Source organism: Cricetulus griseus (assembly GCF_003668045.3).
Source record: "Cricetulus griseus strain 17A/GY chromosome 1 unlocalized genomic scaffold, alternate assembly CriGri-PICRH-1.0 chr1_0, whole genome shotgun sequence".
Taxonomy (NCBI): Eukaryota; Metazoa; Chordata; class Mammalia; order Rodentia; family Cricetidae; genus Cricetulus; species Cricetulus griseus.
The window spans coordinates 232,210,059-232,227,558 of record NW_023276806.1 but is presented as its reverse complement, the minus strand read 5'-3'; the positions used below and the strand labels follow the sequence as shown (position 1 = coordinate 232,227,558).

The following is a 17,500-nucleotide window of genomic DNA, read 5'->3' as shown; positions in this document are numbered from 1 at the left end:
TTTGCCATGGGTGTCAGGTTCCCTGGAACTGGAACTACAGACAGTTGTGAGCTGCTGTGTGGGTGCTGGGAATTGGACCAGGGTTCTCTGGAAGAGCAGTCAGTGCTCTTAACCACTGAACCATCTCTCCAGCCCCTAAAATAAATCTTAAAATAAAGGTAGCTGAGAAAAGCAGAGGAGAGACGCACCGCCCCTCCATGGTCTCTGCTTCAGTTCTGGCCTCCAGATTCCTGCCCGGAGCCCCTCTCCTGACTTCTCTCCGCAATGGACAGTGAGCTCTAAGGTGAAATAAACCTTCCCTCCCCAACTTGCTTTTAGCCACTGTTTTATCCCAGCAACAGAAAAGCAAACTGGAACACACACCAACTTCAGGGAACCCTTCCTTGCCTGCTCCCCAGGAGCCCTGCCTGCCAGCTCTCCTGAGCAGGTCCCCACAGTTCAGGGCCCCTTTCCTGGCTTTGTCCCTGAACTGGCTGGGCAGGAACTTCCTGCTGGGAGAATTCCCGGATCCTCCTGGTGAGGACACAGTGTAGCTTGGGAACTCGGGAGGGAAGCTGAAGACTCTCCTTGCTGGCAGGCAGCACCCCCAGGTTACCCCAGGTCTTCCTGCCCCCCCCCCCCCGCCCCTGTGCCCAGAGGTGGCCTCCACACTGGTACTCCGCAGGCACCAATTAGGGACTAGATAGAGACCCTAATAACCTGGCTTGCTCCAGGAGTGAGGAGAGGGTCGGGGTCCAATGACAGACAGCCCAGGAAGCTAAGGTTAAACTAAGTTTTTATTAATAACATCATCTATAGGCGTCTGATGTGTCAGGACAGTGCTGGGCAGGCCCACCACACACACACAGGATGCTACTCATCCCAAAGCCCAGGGCCACAGGGACTTGATGTGTCCCAGGAAGAGACACATGCTGGACTGGGGTCCCAGGGGTGTGGGCACAGTGGGCTCCTGCCGGTGAGGGCCTCACTCTGGAGGAGGCCAGTTCCCCATCTCGTCCATCTCCTCCAGGAGTAGGTGCTGCGGGCAGACAGGGGTGAAGAAAAATATTCCCTGCTCTGCATTCCAGAACTTTCCCACCGACTCTCCCCCAGATCACCCTAGCCACCTCTTCCAGACTTTCCCCAACACCCCAAAGCTGACCAGGCTCGCCGACCCTGAGCCACCTACCCCCATAATGCAGGAATACTTCTCTAACCTCTGGTTCCTTGGAAGCTGGGGACCCAGAAATTCCTCCCTTCCCTTTATGTCTGTCCGGGGGTTCTGCATGTTTTCTTCTGAGTGGAGCTTTGGCTGCCTTACCGCCCACCCCTAGGGTCCCTGGCATTCCCGAAAAGCTAAGGGGCTGTCTCTCTCCCCTATAGCAAGTGGCTCTAAGGGCAGAGGAGGAGAAAATGTAGCCAGGAGAGGATGAGACTTGAAACACCTACTATGTGGAAGGCAGCAGCTGAGGATACACCTCTGACCCCCTAAGGAGAGGACTAGGGGCCCCATTGCACTATCCAGAAACACCAAGTCTCCCAGTCCTGCCAATGCTAGCTCAGGACTGGGAGCCAGGGTGGGGAGGGCAGGCAGACGCACAGGTCCTGGAGGAGGACAGATCCCAGGATCGGAGTGCCTCAGTACGCAGGGAAAATCAAGTGTCACACAGCTTGTGTGGCTAGCGTGTGGGGATAGCGGGCTCCTGGGACTGGGCATGTGGGCAGGCTTAGGGTTTAGGTATCCCCAGTGGGCGGCAGGTGTGAATCCCTGGTGGAGTCAGCCATTGGGTCGTCCCCCCACCCATACTCGACCATCACCCCACCCTGCCCCCCCACTCACACACCCCACACACATACACACACAAACCCATACACACACACACACACACACTCACACACACACAAACCCATACACACACACACACATACACACACACACACACACAAACCCATACACACACACACACACACAAACCCATACACACACACACACACAAACCCATACACACACACACACACACACAAACCCATACACACACACACATACACACACAAACCCATACACACACACATACACCCACACATATACACAAACCCATACACACACACACACACACACACACACTCACACACACACAAACCCATACACACACACACACACACATACAAACCCATACATACACACACACACACAAACCCATACACACACACACACACACAAACCCATACACACACACACACACACACAAACCCATACACACACACACACAAACCCATACATACACACGCTCACACACACACACACACACACAAACCCATACATACACACACACACACAAACCCATACACACACACACACACACACACACACAAACCCATACATACACACACACAAACCCATACACACACACACACTCACACACACACAAACCCATACACACACACACACACAAACCCATACACACACACACACACACAAACCCATACACACACACACAAACCCATACATACATACACACACACAAACCCATACACACACACACAAACCCATATACACACACACACACAAACCCATACATATACACACACACACTCACACACACACAAACCCATACATACACACACACACACAAACCCATACACACACACACACATACATATAACCCACCACACATACACATGCATGCACCCCACACACACACACCACACACTCAAACACACACACCACACACACACACCACACACTCGAACACACACACCACACACACACACCACACACTCGAACACACATACCACACACTCGAACACACACACCACACACACACACACACACCACACACTCGAACACACACATACAGATACACACCCCACCACACACACACACACACACCCCACCACACACTCAAACACACACACACACAGGCACCCACATACACACCCCACCACACCCACACACATATACAAACCCATACATACACACACACACATACACACACAAACCCATACATACACACACACACATACACACATACACACACAAACCCATACATACACACACACACACATACACACATACACACACAAACCCATACATACACACACACATACATACACAAACCCATACATACATACACACACACACACACACACACACACACACACACATACACACACAAACCCATACATACACACACACACACATACACACACACACACACACACAAACCCATACACACACACATACATATATCCCACCACACATACACATGCATGCACCCCACACACACATAGGGACACACACACACCACCACACACACACTGCACAGACATACACACACACCAGCCCCCTGCACTGAGGAGCCCGTGGAGTCCTGCTGTAGTGTCTCAGCCCAAAGTCAAGATGACACAGCACAATGGTCTGACTGGACTCTGGTTGTGAGCCCGGGACTCTTCCCATTTGTGAACCACAGACCATCAGGGCAAAGAGGCCACTGAGTCATAGGCAGGAATGATGAATGGATGGAAATTGGCATGGATGATGTGTGGTCGCTCCCCAGGGCCTGTGTGCATCTGTAGGCTTTGGTGTGAATGAGAGAACGGTAAGAGAGTCGCATTGTTTAGGTGCTGGCCCATCTTGATAAATTTCCCTGACTGTGATTCCAGCACTGGGAGAGTAAGGCAGGAGAAACAGAAGCCCAAGACCAGCCTCTGCTACATACTGTCAGGCTAGCCTGGGCTACAAGAGACCTTGTCTCAACCAACCAACAAAACAGTGACAATAGTGGTTCAGGTGAGGACTGTTGAAGTGTGTGTGTGTGTGTGTGTGTGTGTGTGTGTACACTACTCCCAGAAAGAAGGTAGTACCTCAGAACCTCCCCTAGAAGAGTCTAGGCAGTGGGGGCTGCACCAGGGGCCAGAGCCATATGAGATAAGGGACCCTCACCCCGCTTTCATCAGTCAGTGGATCAGATGGATACCCAGGCATACCTGGCCATCCACCATGCCGGCCTCCTCCAGCGTGATGTCTGGCCTGGTCAGAAGCTCCCGGCCTTCTGGGCTGCCCACCTTCCAGAGTCGGGACTCTCTTCGCACTGCCAGAATCTTCTTCAGCTCAGACTCCACGAAACCTTTGAGGCAAAGTGATGGGCTGGGTGCTGGGGACAGACGTCTGATTGCCGCTCCTCCTCCTGGCATGTGTCCCCTAACACCATAAGACCCTCAAACGACCAGGTTTCCTGTAATGTTCCTGGAAAGGTACTAGTGCTCTGTGGGCAGCCGCAGGTGGGGGTGGGGAGAGGCTAGTTCCCAGAACACTGGGACTTTCAACTCAAGAAGTTGAGGCAGGAGGATCATGAGATCAAGAATAACTAGACATGGTGAGAATATCTAAAATAATAAAAACAAATCCCTCAAACCCTAAATCCTGTGAGATGCTCAAACGAGTGATTTGAACAGGAGCAGGCAGTTGCAGAACCCTGACTGAAGGCCTGACGGCCAGAGGCGCAGGTACAATGACCTGGGCTTGGGACAGTGTGCTTGTGCTAGGCCCGCAACCAGCAGGGAACTGGTGCCATCTCCAGGGAATTGTGTCTTCGGGGCTGAGTGGAATTGGAGGGTGCTGGCAACCCCCCAGGACTCTGCCTTGCTGGCTGACTGGCTGGTGTGCGGGGGGGGGGGGGGTGAAAGAGGGCACACATTTGACGTGACTTAGTGTGTAGCAGACACGGGGTTTGTGACCCCTGCATTCTTTCTCCGAGTGGAGCAGGCAGAGCCCAGGAAATCTCCACTGCCTGCCCGCCCTCTTCCCAGCTCTGTGATTGGGGCCAGCTGCTGCAAAGCCTTCAGGTACCTGGAGCCAGCCGGCCAGACACAGCCTGTCCCACACCCCTGGGCTCCTCCTCGGTGGGAGGGGGAGGCAGGGCTTGTGGGGAGGGGGGGTGGGTACTGCCACCTGCCTGAAATGAAGTCCCAGCTCTGCCATCAGCAGCTGTGTGATTTGGGCAAGTTACTCGACTGGCCCCAGTGATGACTGTGTAAACACACACAATACCTTGGGGGTATTCTGGCTGTTGTCGTTTTTAGTTTTTCATTTATCTATTTTTTAATGTGTGTATCTGTGCTCAGGTGCCTATGGAATCCAGAAGAGGGTGTTGGACTCCCTGGAGCTGGAGTCACTGTGCCCTTAACCATGAGCCACCTCTGCAGGCCCAACGACTTTTGCCACGCCATTGCCGCTGAACCAGCTGCTGTTGCCTGATGCCACGCTGAGGTGGCTATAGGGTGGCTACGCAGGAGCCAGGCTTGGAGGTGCCCTCCCCCAGGCGGGAGCTGGGTGGGGTGAGGGGGTGCTTGAGTGGTCCCGCCGGACCCTAGCTAGGCCTGGAGGCCAACCAACAGTGAGGCCATTTAAGGCGGTCACCGTAGGTCTTGTGCCGCCACCTTGTGGTCAAAGCTTGTGTTTCCTCTCTAAGCCCCTGGCGGAAGCCAGATTTTTTCTGACCTGGCAATGTGGGGTTGACACTCTTACCCACTGTGTCTGTGGACCTAAAAGTCTTCTGCAGAGGACACTGGAAGGTGGCGATATGTGGGGCACACAACTTGAGGAAGCTGTCCTCCTCCGCTTCTTCTCTCTCCCCTTTCTCCTCATGGGGCGAGCCTTCCTTCAGAGGAAGCTGAGGCACACCTGGTCTCTGAGCCTGTGGAGGGGATCAGGACTCCAGGCTCCTTGTCCCTTCCTCCCCCAAACCAGGAAACAAGAGGGGACAGTTCCCATAAGGACAAGAGGGAGAGCTTCCCCCGTGGCAAGCCGGAGGCCCTGGGACCCGCCCCACTGACCTTGGTCATGGCTGACTTGTGCAGGTGCTTGTACAAGCCAAGGAGATAGTTCCACGGGGTGGACCCCGCCTTGCAAGAGGCCAATCTGAGGTCTCCTGTGAAGTATCGGTCATTGAGGCCGGCAGCAGGTTGGGGAATGCCAGTCTCGGGGGGTGGCACTCAGAATGGGGTTACCCTCTCTTCTGATTTGTTTTTTACATTTAATTACGTTTTTCAAAATTACATTTTTATGTCTTTATCCTGGGGCGGGGGGAGGCACATACCATGGCAAGTGTACAAGGGGCCTGAGGACAGCTTGTATGAATCTGCTCTCACCTTGTGAGTCCCGGGAACCAAACTCGGGTCCTCAAGCTTGGCCGCAGTCTCCTCTACCTACAGACCCCTCTCACTGTCCCCTCCTCATATCGCTTCTTGTGGATTTGTTTTGTTCTCTGTTCCTGAGATGGCAACTCATGAAGCCCAGCCTCAAACTCTGCTATGTAGCTAAGGCTGGCCTTGAACTCCTGACCTCCCTGACTCTGCCCCCTGGGGTTCCAACTGTGGGCCACTATGCCTAGCTTTGTTGTTGCTTCTCCTGTTGAGAGAGGTACGTCGCTATGAAGCTGGGCAGACCTTGAACTTGGGGCAGTTCTCTTGCCTCCAAGTGCGGGACGGAATGAGTCTGTTCTGTTAACGTAATGCCCACTGGGCACCAGGCCCGGTCAGACACTGCACCTGGCTCTGCCCTGTTTTACTGAACACCTACTGTGTGCAGGGCCTGGATCTAGCCCTTGACAAAGAGCATCTCACTGATGCTTGCAATGTGCCTCAGAGACAGGTGCTATTTGATTTCCATTTTACAGATGAGGAATGTGAGACAGAGGGATTTGGCGTGGAGGAAGTGGGGTTCAGATGCTGTGTCTCACACCCTGCTGGGCTCCCCATCCTAGAGCAGAGGTGTCCATTTCTGCCCCCCCCCCAGCCACCACCACTGCAGCCAGCTATACTTACCAATCTCAATTAGGCAGTGCTCCTCCTCTTCCTCTTTGACGAAGCCCTCAGGGGTGAGGGCCAGTGGTCCTGGGACGCACTGCAGGGATCCTTGTTCTGCCTCCAGGGCCTGGGTAAAGTGTTCCCTAATCCCAAAGCAGTCAGGTCAAGTCAGGGGACACCCGGAGACATGGCCAAGCCCAGTCCACCTTGGGTCTCTCCACAGACTTGCTTGGCCTGCCCTCCTCTCTTCCAGTCCCCTGCTCTGCTCCTGGGGGTCTCTATCAGAGGGGTTTTCCTACCACTGAGGGAGGTAGGAAGTGGGGATCTGGGTACCTTCCACACAGGGAGAGAAAGCCAGAAAGGGAGAGTAAGCGGGCAGGCTGGAAGCGTGGCCTCCAAGGGAGCTGAGAACAGAGGCACCAGCTCCAGCACGCATGCCCAGCGCCGGGTACAACCCCTGTCATCTCTCTTATTATTTGTTGTTTTACTTAGTTTTTCAAGACAGGGTGTCCCTGTGTAGTCCTGGCTGTGCTAGAACTCGCTCTGTAGACCAGGCTGGCTTCAAACTCAGAGATCCGCCTGCCTCTGTCTCCCTTGTGTTGGGATTAAAGTGTGCCACCCTGCCTGGGTATTTTTGCTTTGTTGTGCTGAGGACTAATCCCCGGGCCTGAAGTATGCAGTGCTCTACCTATGAGACACACCCCAGCTCCCTCTTTCATCTTTGGTGCTCTCAACCCACACTCCAACCATCCTCACAAGCCATCATCCGCCGATCCCTCCTTCCTTCCGTGGGCACTACCCCTCAGTTGTGACTTCTATCCACTTGTCGGGACCCTCCCTCCAGCCCTTCCCCCACAGCTTCCACCGGTGGGCCTCCAGCCTGCACCCTGCTCTATCTGGATCATACCTCCCCTCCCAGTAACGGCCCCTCACCTGTCTGAGTCCCCCGAGGCCCCCGAGGCCTCCCCTGCTGGCTCTTCCTCCTTTCCTTTCTTCTCAGACAGGTGACCCAGAACCTCCTTGGTCTCTCTGGTGGGGACCGATGACACCTCTGCACCCTGGGACCTCAGCTTCAGGGCGTCCTTGGAGGTGAGAGTCTGGGATCCCGTGTCCCCAGTGCCCAGCCCACAGGCATCATGCGGCAGCAGGTTTGAGGGGCCTGCAGAGAGGACCTTGGGGACCACGGCCTGTAGCTGTGGCTCCCTCCTCCCACGACCTCCTTTGCGGCCCATCCTTGGGAAGACACCATCCTGCTCCTGGGAGGGGCTGGGCCGGCTCCTGGTCCAGGACTTGTTAGAAACACCCTTGCTCCCAACCAGGTTTCGGAGAAAGCGCATCATGGAGGAGCAGCCCAAGATTCGCGACCTTGACCGAGGGGTCCGAGCCTGGGCCGCCATCCTGAGAGGGACCCTGACTCAGGAAGAAGTCATGGCAGCCAGCCCAGGACCAACTGCTAATAGAAACCTCCAGTTGGAAAGTTCTGGGAGTTCTAGAAGGCCCAGAAGAGGTGGGGGTGGGGGTGGGTGAATAACTGGAGGCAGTGGGAGGGGTGGGCTGGAAGGAGAGGGGGGCAGAGAGCCAGCCAGCGTCAGGTTCAGCAGGCATCAGGGCCAAGTAGAGGCTGGGGGAGGGTGAGAGACACAGAGAAGCGGCACCCACAGGCTGTGTAGGCCTGGCCGTGGCGGGCAGGGGGGCTGGGCGAGTACAGACCCTGAGAACAGGACCCCACACTCCTGTCTCTGGTTTCTTCTGCGCTTGAGGTCGGTCCCCGTAGCCTGGCAGGGTCTAGACGGCGGCAGCACACATTGAGTCTTTCCCCCTCTTGGTTTCTTTCAGGGTGTCAGGTAGCCCAGGCTGGCCTCTATTTCCTGATTCTCCTGCATCACCACCCCCAGCTCCATCCTGGTTTTTGTTGTTGTTTGTGCTTTGTTTTCCAAAACAAAACGGAGAAGATGGGAGATGAGGGCCTGGAGTCAGAGTCGGGAAAGGCAGTGAGGAGGAGGCTCCCCACGCCCCCCCTGGCTGGGACCGGGCTGGCACAGGAGGCTGCAGTCCAGCTGCTTCCAGGCCTGGCCCATAGGACCTTCCTCCCCTGTACATCTGCATCCGGCGGCCATCGAGAGACTTCCTCTAGAGGGAGCTGATCACTGCCGGGAGCTGCAGGCTCCTCTATGGTCACAAAGTCGCAAGGTTTCCTGGGCCAAGAGACAACCCGAGGCGGCTTCCAGACACCATGAATTCACTGACGCCGGTTCCTACAAGTCAGGCCTGAGACCTTGCCCCTGGGACCAGCCACCAGCCCCCTCGGGATCTTTGTCTTCAGACTGCCGAGCCATCTCACATCTGGACCACAGCCGGGCAGGTACGCTGGCAGCCAGTGCCAAATCCCATCCTCCTAATCCTGGCAGCACGGGCCCAGGGTGGGGCAGAAAGCCCCGTCGGGAACCCGCTAAGGAGGGAAGACTTGAAGTTCCCTTGGGTGGTCCTTAAAGCCATGCTAGAGTTCTAATCCAAACAGGGCCAACTTCAGCTAAACGCCAAAAAGCCTCCCTTCTTGCCCAGGCTTTGGTGGTCCTGGATGCCAGGCAAGTGGGACTTTCATTATCTGGAAGGAGGGGAGGGAGAAGGTTAAGGGCAGAGTCAGAAATTTCAGTCAGTCCCCCTTGCTGTCCCAGGACCCCTAGACCAATTCTAGGTGCAGCCTAGCGGTTGGTTGTGGGGAACACACATCATGGCCTCAGCGAGTGGATGGAATGGGAAGTCAGGTCACTTGGATGGGGGCCAGGTGGCCCAGGCCAGCAAGGCTGTGGGGGCCTTTCTGAGAGGCCCCCTGCTCTCAACAGTGAGCCTCCAGGGTGGTTTTCTGGGGATGGAGTTGGCATCCCCTTGCCCTGCCGGCCTGGGATTGCCAAGTTTAAGAACCAGCGCAGCAGGAAGAGCCCCTCTTCCGGAAGGAGCTTCTGGTGGAACATGCCAAGCAGAGGTCTGTCTTAATGAGGCCTGGCTCTCAGAGACAGACGAGGGTCTGCTCCCCCTAATGCCAGCATTGTTGTGGAAGGGCAGCCAGCCCTCCCCAACCCCTTTTCAGAGAGTAACTCAAAAATAGTCCCCAGCCCCAGATGAACAAAGGTGAGTGTGAGTGCCCAGCCCAGGCCAGCAGGGGCTACTGTGCTTGTCCCTGGGAGGGTCTGCATCCCCTCATCTGACAGGAGGGTCACTTCCTGAAGCGATGGAGGGAGTGGACTCTAGAAAGGGGGCAAACTGAAAGTGAAAGGTATTGCTGGCCTCAGGAAATAACTGTCGACACCAACTGGTCAAAGAGGAAACTGGGCTTGGGTGTGGCGCGGTAGAGGGCACCTATTACCAACACACCTGTGTCTGAGGCAGGAGGATCAAAGGGTACGAGACCTTCCTGTCTAGTAAGAATCTAAAACAGAATCAGCACCAAAGTCTAGGGTGGGAGGCGCATGGTTGTGAGGCAGGCTGGGGAGGCTGGGAGAGAGAGGTCCCACAGTGTAGGGGTGTGGTGTGAGGCAGGCTGGGAGAGAGAGGTCCCACAGTGTAGGGGTGTAGTGTGAGGCAGGCTGGGAGAGAGAGGTCCCACAGTGTAGGGGTGTAGTGTGAGGCAGGCTGGGAGAGCGAGGTCCCACAGTGTAGGGATGTGGTGTGAGGCAGGCTGGGGAGGCTGGGAGAGAGAGGTCCCACAGTGTAGGGGTGTGGTGTGAGGCAGGCTGGGGAGGCTGGGGATGGTCCCAGCTCACTTCTAGGTTGGTGATAATCGGAAGGAGGGACGCTCTGGGAGCAAGCCATGAAATAAGTGCTGAGATGTAGCCTTGCTGGTAAAATGCATGTCAGCATACTCAGAGTCCTGGGTTTGATCCCCACACCCCTGCAATCCCCACACTCAAACAGTGGAAGCAGGGGGATCATCCTCTGACCCATTCGCAATTTGAGGTCACGGCGGCCTACATGAGACCAGTGAGACAGCTCAGCAGGTGAGGGGCTTGCGGCCAAGTGTGACAACCCAAGTTCTATCCCTGGAACCCACATGATAGAAGGGCAGAGGCCTAAAACTTGCTCTCTGACCTACACACATATTTCATGACACACACACACATAAAAAATATAAATACGTGTTAAAAAACAAAAGGTGATGCTGGTGGTGGCGCACGCCTTTAATCCCAGCACTCGGGAGGCAGAGGCAGGCGGATCTCTGTGAGTTCGAGGCCAGCCTGGTCTACAGGGTGAGTTCAGGTCCAGGACAGCCAGGGCTACACAGAGAAACCTGTCTCGAAAAACAAAACTCTGCAAGACAAATGTCTTTCTCGGACCTGTGGCCCAGGAACTCATTTCTTTCTGCCCTGATTTTCTCAACTTGTGAAACAGATGCTAAGGGTGCTAGCTGCACTGTACCGTGGGAGTCTTTCTTTTCTTCCTTCTTTTCTTTCATTTTTTGAGGCCGATCTCATTATGTTGCCCTGGCTAGCCTGGGACTTCATATGTAGACCAGACTGCCCTGAACTCACCGTCTCCCAAGCGCTAGCATCCAAGCACGGCGCAGCACAACCAGCCAGCAACGGGAATTTTGAACATACGACACAGCAAAATTCTCCTGAGTGCTAGGAGTGTGTGGCCAACTCTTAGAGTATACTGCCAGGCCCTATCAGAAAACAAGTATGCCCTACCAGCCGTGGGGAAGTGGACCCTGGAGAAAGGCCTTCATGGTTGGGAGGCGGCAGGCTGAGGAGAGAGTGGGGAAGCGTCAGAAACAGCAGAAAGGCCCCCTGGTCTGTGAAAGCCGCTTCACCCTATCTAAGAGAAACTGTCAAGGGAATCAAGAGGTTTCATGGCGAGGCTGTGTGGAGGCCTCGACCTCACTCACCTGGTCTCTGCCTGATCTCCTCAACCTCTCTTGTGGTGAGTTCCCATCGCTCTCAGGAGATACCACCAGGCCCCCAGAGGATTGCAAAGTCTTCCTGGCAGTGGGGTAACAGGGTCCCCTCCCTCTCGGGGTTCTCCAGCCAGATGTCCCTGCTCTATCTCTGCTCACTGTCTTCTTTCCTTCCTTTTTTTCTTGAGACAGGGTCTCTCTGTGCAGCCCTAACTGTCCTGGAATTCACTCTGTAGAGATCCACCTGCCTCTGCCTCTGTCTCCCGAGAGCTGGGATTAGTCATGCCGCCATGCCCAGCCCAGCCTCACCTCTGCTTTTTTCTCACCTGCTTCCCCAGGGTGACAGTGCTGCCAACCAAGGCCTGAAAGATGGCGTCTGGACAAGGACCAGGTCCTCCTAGGCAGGACTGTGATGACTCCCCCTCCCCTTCTGGTAAGAGTCCTCCTGCCCCTCACCACCCCATAAGCACAAGAGAGAGAAGGAAGGGCACGGGACTGGTGTGCAGGAGTGTAAGGTTTCTCTGGGCTCAGGGAAGGCAGGTGGAGGCAAGGGAGGGCGGCAGAAGAGCCAGGCCTGGCTGCTGTGCCCCTGTAGTGTGAGAAAGGAGGATGGGACCTGGTATCCCAGTTGGGTTCGTGAACGGGGCGGGGGGGGGGGATGACTGCCCTTCTACTTTTCTCAAGTGGATGGGCAGGGAGGCCAGGCTGGTCCCTGGACTTGGGGTTCGTATCCCAGGTCTGTGGGAGCTGGGTGTGGTAGCTCATGTCTGCAATCCCAGCACTTGAGAGCTTGAGACAGGATTTGCACACGTTTAGGTCAGTCTGTCCTTCAGAATGAACTCCAGGTCAGCCAGGCTAGAGTCCGGTAGAGCGAGACCCTCTCAGACTGAAAACACCAGTCCCAGAGCTTCGAGGTGGTGGTACGTGCCTTTAGTCCCAGCACTCAGGACGTAGGGACGGGAGGAGCTCTGTGAGTCTGAGGCTGGCCTGATCTTGTTATTCAGTTCCAGAACAGCCAGGGCTACATAGCAAGACCTCCTGTCTCAAAAGCTAAAGACAGAGACCATTCCCCTTCCACTGACCGGCTGACCGGCCTGCAGCTCCCAATTCAGTTTCATTTCCTCCACTCTAAGGACTGGGAACCAGGCAGCAGGAGGAGGGCGGGCAGCGGGGGAGGGCGGGTAGTGGCACTGCCACAGGAAGGTGAGCTCACTGTGGAGAAGGCCCTCCCCAGTCAGTCCATCCTGGGAAACACCTTCGGACCTGCCCTGAGGTGACTTAGTTGATCCCAGATCCATTGACTGGACAACCAAGACGAACAGCTCCTCCCTGACCCTCCAGCTACATGACCCTGGGTACATGGCTTGGCCATGTGTACCTCAGTTTCCCCAGGACTATCATGAGGAATGGTCACACTGGCAGAACACTGTGGGGAGTGCTGTGTATTCGTGAAGGGGCTGGAGAAAGCCTAAGCACTGGAAGGGGGGGGTGCCCGGAAGTGGGGTGCGAGGCAGACAGCCTTCTCTTGCTGACTCCCAGCTCTGACCCCAGAACAGCAGGTGGCCCAGGACACAGAGGAGGTCTTTCGAAGCTATGTTTTCCATCTCCACCATCAGGAACAAGAGACCCAGGGGGCGGCTGCCCCTGCCAACCCCGAGATGGACAATTTGCTCCTAGAACCCAACAGGTAAGCTCCAGCCCCAGGGGGACAGGTCCCGGGGGGAGGGGGACTGGACTTATCTCTGTCATCTCTCTCCCTTCTCAATCTGGTCCCCCCCCCATCTGCAGTCCTATACTCCTTTCAGGACATGCCCGTCCTGTCCTTAGCACAGCCCTCCTGGCCACTGTCGAGGACGTTGGCGGTGCGGGGTAAAGTCTGCTCCTACCCCCACCCCAGGAGAATCCATTCTGTGCCACGAGCCGGGTTCCCAATCTCCAACTCCCGTTCTTACAGCATCTTGGGTCAGGTGGGCCGGCAGCTTGCTATCATTGGAGATGACATTAACCGGAGATACGACACAGAGTTCCAGAATTTACTGGAGCAGCTGCAGCCCACAGCTGGGAATGCCTACGAACTCTTCACCAAGATTGCCTCCAGGTACCCACCACCACCTGACCCAGCACACACGTGATGGGCTCCCTGGCTGGGGACCGAGTTCGTGAACTCAGATACGATCCCCGCCCATCTCCCCGTCTCTGGGCCCCACTCGCTGTCTTCTGCATACTTGCTGTCATGCCTCTCAGGAGCTCTGGCACCAACAGCTAGCACCCCAGGGGTGGAGATGTTCCCAAGAGCCTTGCAGTCCAGCGGGGACATACCAAAGTGGCTGGGCCACCAACTTTCTGTCAGGCCAGTTGTGATTCAGTGGCATCTAAGAGGCCCCTTGGTGCTGAGGACGGCAGTCACTCAGTACAATGCTCACACCTCAGCTTGCCACTGGCCACCACCATGAAACCTCCTGAGAAATAGGGCAATAACCTAAATCAGGGTTCACACTTTCAAACCACACCCAGGGTAGTTTGATTTTTGTTTTTTGTTTGTTTGTTTGTTTTTTATCTTTTTTGTTTGTTTTGTTTTTTGAGACATGGTTTCTCTGTATAGCCCTGGCTGTCCTGAAACTCGCTCCGTACACACAGAGCTGCCTCTGCCTCCCGAGCGCTGGGATTACAGGCATGCGCCACCACTGCCCAACTTGATTTTTATCTTAGGTATATGGGTGTTTTATCTGCATATATGTATGTGCACCACTTTCGAGTCTGATGTCAAAGAGGCCAGAAAAAGGCCTCTAGAACCGTAGTCACAGACGGTTGTGAGCCACCATGAAGGTGCTGGGAATTGAACCCAGCTCCTCTGGGAGAGCAGCTACTGCTCCTAATCCACGAGCTACCTCTCCAGTCCTTGTTTTTGAGATAGGGTCTCGGGTAGCCCAGGCTGGGCTTGAACTCTTGACCCTCCTGCCTCAGCTTCCCGAGTGCTAGGATCACAGGCAAGCCTGGCTGTTGTGTTCACTCCCTGAACGAGGGAGTCGGTGTCGGGGTGGACGTAAAGGCAGCGGTAGAGGGGAAGCCAGTAACAGGTTGAAGCTGGTGCTCAGAGTTGAGCATGGTCCTATCCCTGCCCTCAGCATGGCCCCCACCCTGTGCCCCTGCAGTTTGGGATCTCTCCTAATCTCTTCTGTCCTTTTCTCTCTGCTGTCCCTCGGCTGCCAGGCCAGCAGCAACTGTCACAGGTAATGTCCTGCCTCCTGTCTTCCCTCCCTGGGCCCTCTGTACCAGCAGCAGCCAGCTCATCGCCCTGTGCTCTTGGTTTCTTTCACGCTGTGACACCCAGCCTCTTCCTGATGGGCGGCCAGGCCAAGGCAGACTTTCTGACCTGGACTGGCAGCTCAACCGTTTAGCGTCCCAGCTGGGGGCGGCTGGAGGGGAGGGGAGATGGGGAGGAGGCAAACGGGGTACCAGAGGAAGAAAAGGGACTGGCCCCCAAGGTGGGCTCTCCGTGATCTATTTGCCCGCAGCCTATTTAAGAGCGGCATCAGCTGGGGCCGTGTGGTGGCTCTCCTGGGCTTCGGCTACCGCCTGGCCCTGTATGTCTACCAACGTGGTTTGACCGGCTTCCTGGGCCAGGTGACCTGCTTTTTGGCGGATATCATACTGCACCATTGCATCGCCAGGTGGATTGCGCAGAGAGGCGGCTGGGTAAGCACCTGAGGTCGGGACACCCCCCTGCTGCTCGGCTGCCCCGCCACTCTGTAACCCACCCCTTTCCTCCCGACAGGTGGCGGCCCTGAATCTGCGCAGAGACCCAATCCTGATTGTGATGACAATTCTTGGTGTGGTTCTGTTGGGCCAGTACGTGGTACACAGATTCTTCAGATCTTGACTCCCGGGGAGCCCTCTGGGGCCCCAGCCTAAGCCTCCCCCTCCTCCCTCCCCTGCAACAATCCTCTCCTTCCTCCAGTTCAGCAAACAGGCACCCCTGCTCTGAGGAACCACTGCCCAGGGGTCATCAAGGGGGCACGGATACCCCAACATCGCATGGTGCTACTGGGCCCTGTCCTGTCTGAGCGGGGCTGACTGATGCCTTGGAGGGACAAGAGGCTGGGTACTACTTCCCAGGAAGTTGTTTTTTGTTTGTTTGTTTTTTTAACGGTTTTTGCTTTTTATACAACCCTTTGATGCAGCCGCCACCCCCCTTTTCTTCCATGGTGCCCAAAGTCAAAACATTGGGGACCTGGGGACTAGTGGTTCTAACCTGTGTTCCCAGACCTCCTGCTACTTCGGAAGGTCAGAACTGGAGAGGAACTTGAGCGCAAGGCCTGGCCCTCCCACACTGGCTCCCAGGAACAGGGCTGGCTGTAGGGCTGCATGACCTACTCAGTCACCCCCCCCATTCATTATTCCCCCAGTTCCATCCCCTACTCCCCTCTCCCCCTCCCATCCCCCACCCCATGCCATTTTGCCTTTGTGGCTGGACTCTCAGGGATACTGTGCCCAGAGTGAGGGTGGAGATGAGAGTTCAGACCACAGCTGTCTGAATGTGTTCATCAAGGCCCTCCAAACCTGTGTCCTTCCCTGGTACCCTCCCAGTTTTCACCCACCCCCTGACCCAAGGACCACTGCTCCCAACCTAGTGGGTAGGGGAGACCCTCACCTTCTCCCTGGAGCCCTCAGGTGAGCCTGCTTTCCGGAGACCTTGACTGTCTGCAGAGCCTCGAACTCAGTCATGACAGGGGAAGGGATGTCCACGCTAAAGAACTACACCAGCAGGGGCAATCGTGGATCTGGGTGCAGTGTGACCCCCTGGGACCTGTGAATACTTGAACCACACCATCACCCATGCTCCTCCTCGTCTGCCTAGACCTTCCTTGGGTGGGGTGGGAGGGGTCTTCTCTATCTTGCACATCGTAGGGGTAAGGAGAGAGAAATTCTCAATTAAGCCAAATGCAGGGGGGGGAGGCAGACGGGTCCCCCACCTCACCCCCTGACTGTGTCTGGAAATAAACTGTGCAATCCCCCCACACCCCACCTGGCATTTTTACCCTCTGCTACCTCTCCGATGCTGGATCGTGGGAAGCTGGACCAACTGGTGTAATTCTGATTCCAAACTAGTTATACTGAGATTCCAGAATCCTGGGTGTGGGGCTGCACATGGCTGGAAAATCAGAACAAACCCCAGCCAGTCCTTTGTGACATCCCCACGGGCCCTCGACCCACACTCTCAGTTTTTCTTCTGTGTAGTGCGATTGGACACGTGTCACATTGTACATGTATGTGTGCGGGTGCACGCATGTAGAGAGTGTGTGTGCAAGTGCGTGCACTTTGTGTGTGTGTGTGTGTGTGTGTGTGTGTGTGTGTGCGCGCGCGCGCTTTCACATGTGTGTAAGTCAGATGACACTAAGCAGAAATCAGTTCTCTCCTTGCACCATTTGGGACCTGGAAATCCAAGTTAAGTTGCCCGGCTTCTACCCACTGAGCCATCTCACAGCCCCTCTTCTCGGCATTCCAAGGAGTTTCCCACCACGAGGAAAGTCAGGGGCCCCTCGGGTGGGGAGCTGAACGGGCAGGTGCCCTACTGAGGGCTCCGCAGGCCACCTCTCTACAGGAGCCACAGCCCAGAGCAGCCGGAAAGGTCCTTTTCACACAGCTCCACCCGGGACACAATGTTCCATCTCCCCGGTTCCCCACGTCCCTGCATGCATGCACACACACACACACACACACACACACACACACACACACACACACACACACGGCCTTTTCTCTTTTTTGGAGCTAGGAGGTTTGATGCCGCAGGGAGCCCCTACAGAGAGGCAGCCAGGGGGG

The 17,500-nt window shown here is 55.7% G+C and overlaps 2 protein-coding genes and 1 long non-coding RNA gene across 4 annotated transcripts; 2 read left to right on the top strand and 1 right to left on the bottom strand.

Annotated features, from left to right (window-relative positions):
* Window positions 1-758: 758 nt before the first annotated feature.
* LOC100773455 (gametogenetin-binding protein 1) lies at window positions 759-8,218 on the bottom strand. 2 transcript variants are annotated; one of them, XM_027388991.2, is made up of 6 exons: window positions 7,720-8,218; window positions 6,805-6,929; window positions 5,815-5,909; window positions 5,507-5,675; window positions 3,923-4,106; window positions 759-1,018 (listed from the first exon to the last, which is right to left on the bottom strand). In XM_027388991.2, the coding sequence occupies exons 1-5, from the start codon at window positions 8,181-8,183 to the stop codon at window positions 3,937-3,939; spliced, it is 1,023 nt and encodes a 340-aa protein (XP_027244792.1). In that variant the 5' UTR covers window positions 8,184-8,218; the 3' UTR covers window positions 759-1,018; window positions 3,923-3,936. The 2 variants fall into 2 exon arrangements, with proteins under 2 accessions (XP_027244792.1, XP_035306694.1); XM_035450803.1 differs by having other exon boundaries at window positions 3,967-4,106.
* LOC103164288 lies at window positions 3,410-8,246 on the top strand. Its single transcript, XR_003479820.2, has 4 exons — window positions 3,410-3,769; window positions 4,745-4,824; window positions 5,104-7,875; window positions 8,106-8,246. It is a non-coding gene; the product is annotated as an uncharacterized LOC103164288 (long non-coding RNA).
* Window positions 8,247-12,046: 3,800 nt separating this feature from the next.
* On the top strand, window positions 12,047-15,563 carry Bak1 (BCL2 antagonist/killer 1). Its single transcript, NM_001246795.1, is given in 5 exon segments — window positions 12,047-12,110; window positions 13,229-13,364; window positions 13,632-13,775; window positions 15,193-15,373; window positions 15,453-15,563. Coding segments are annotated over 5 exon segments (630 nt in total). The 3' UTR covers window positions 15,558-15,563.
* The last annotated feature ends 1,937 nt before the right edge of the window (window positions 15,564-17,500 follow it).

Bases quoted from the DNA above. Each gene is read 5' to 3' on its own strand.
- LOC100773455 (XM_035450803.1), bottom strand. From the start codon at position 8,183: ATGGCGGCCCAGGCTCGGACCCCTCGGTCAAGGTCGCGAATCTTGGGC. The intron at 4,107-5,506 runs GTAAGAGTGTCA...TTTGCCTCAAAG, and splicing joins TAGGTCCACAGACACAGTGG to GTTTCGTGGAGTCTGAGCTG. The intron at 1,019-3,966 runs GTATGCCTGGGT...GTCTGCCCGCAG, and splicing joins CCGGCATGGTGGATGGCCAG to CACCTACTCCTGGAGGAGAT.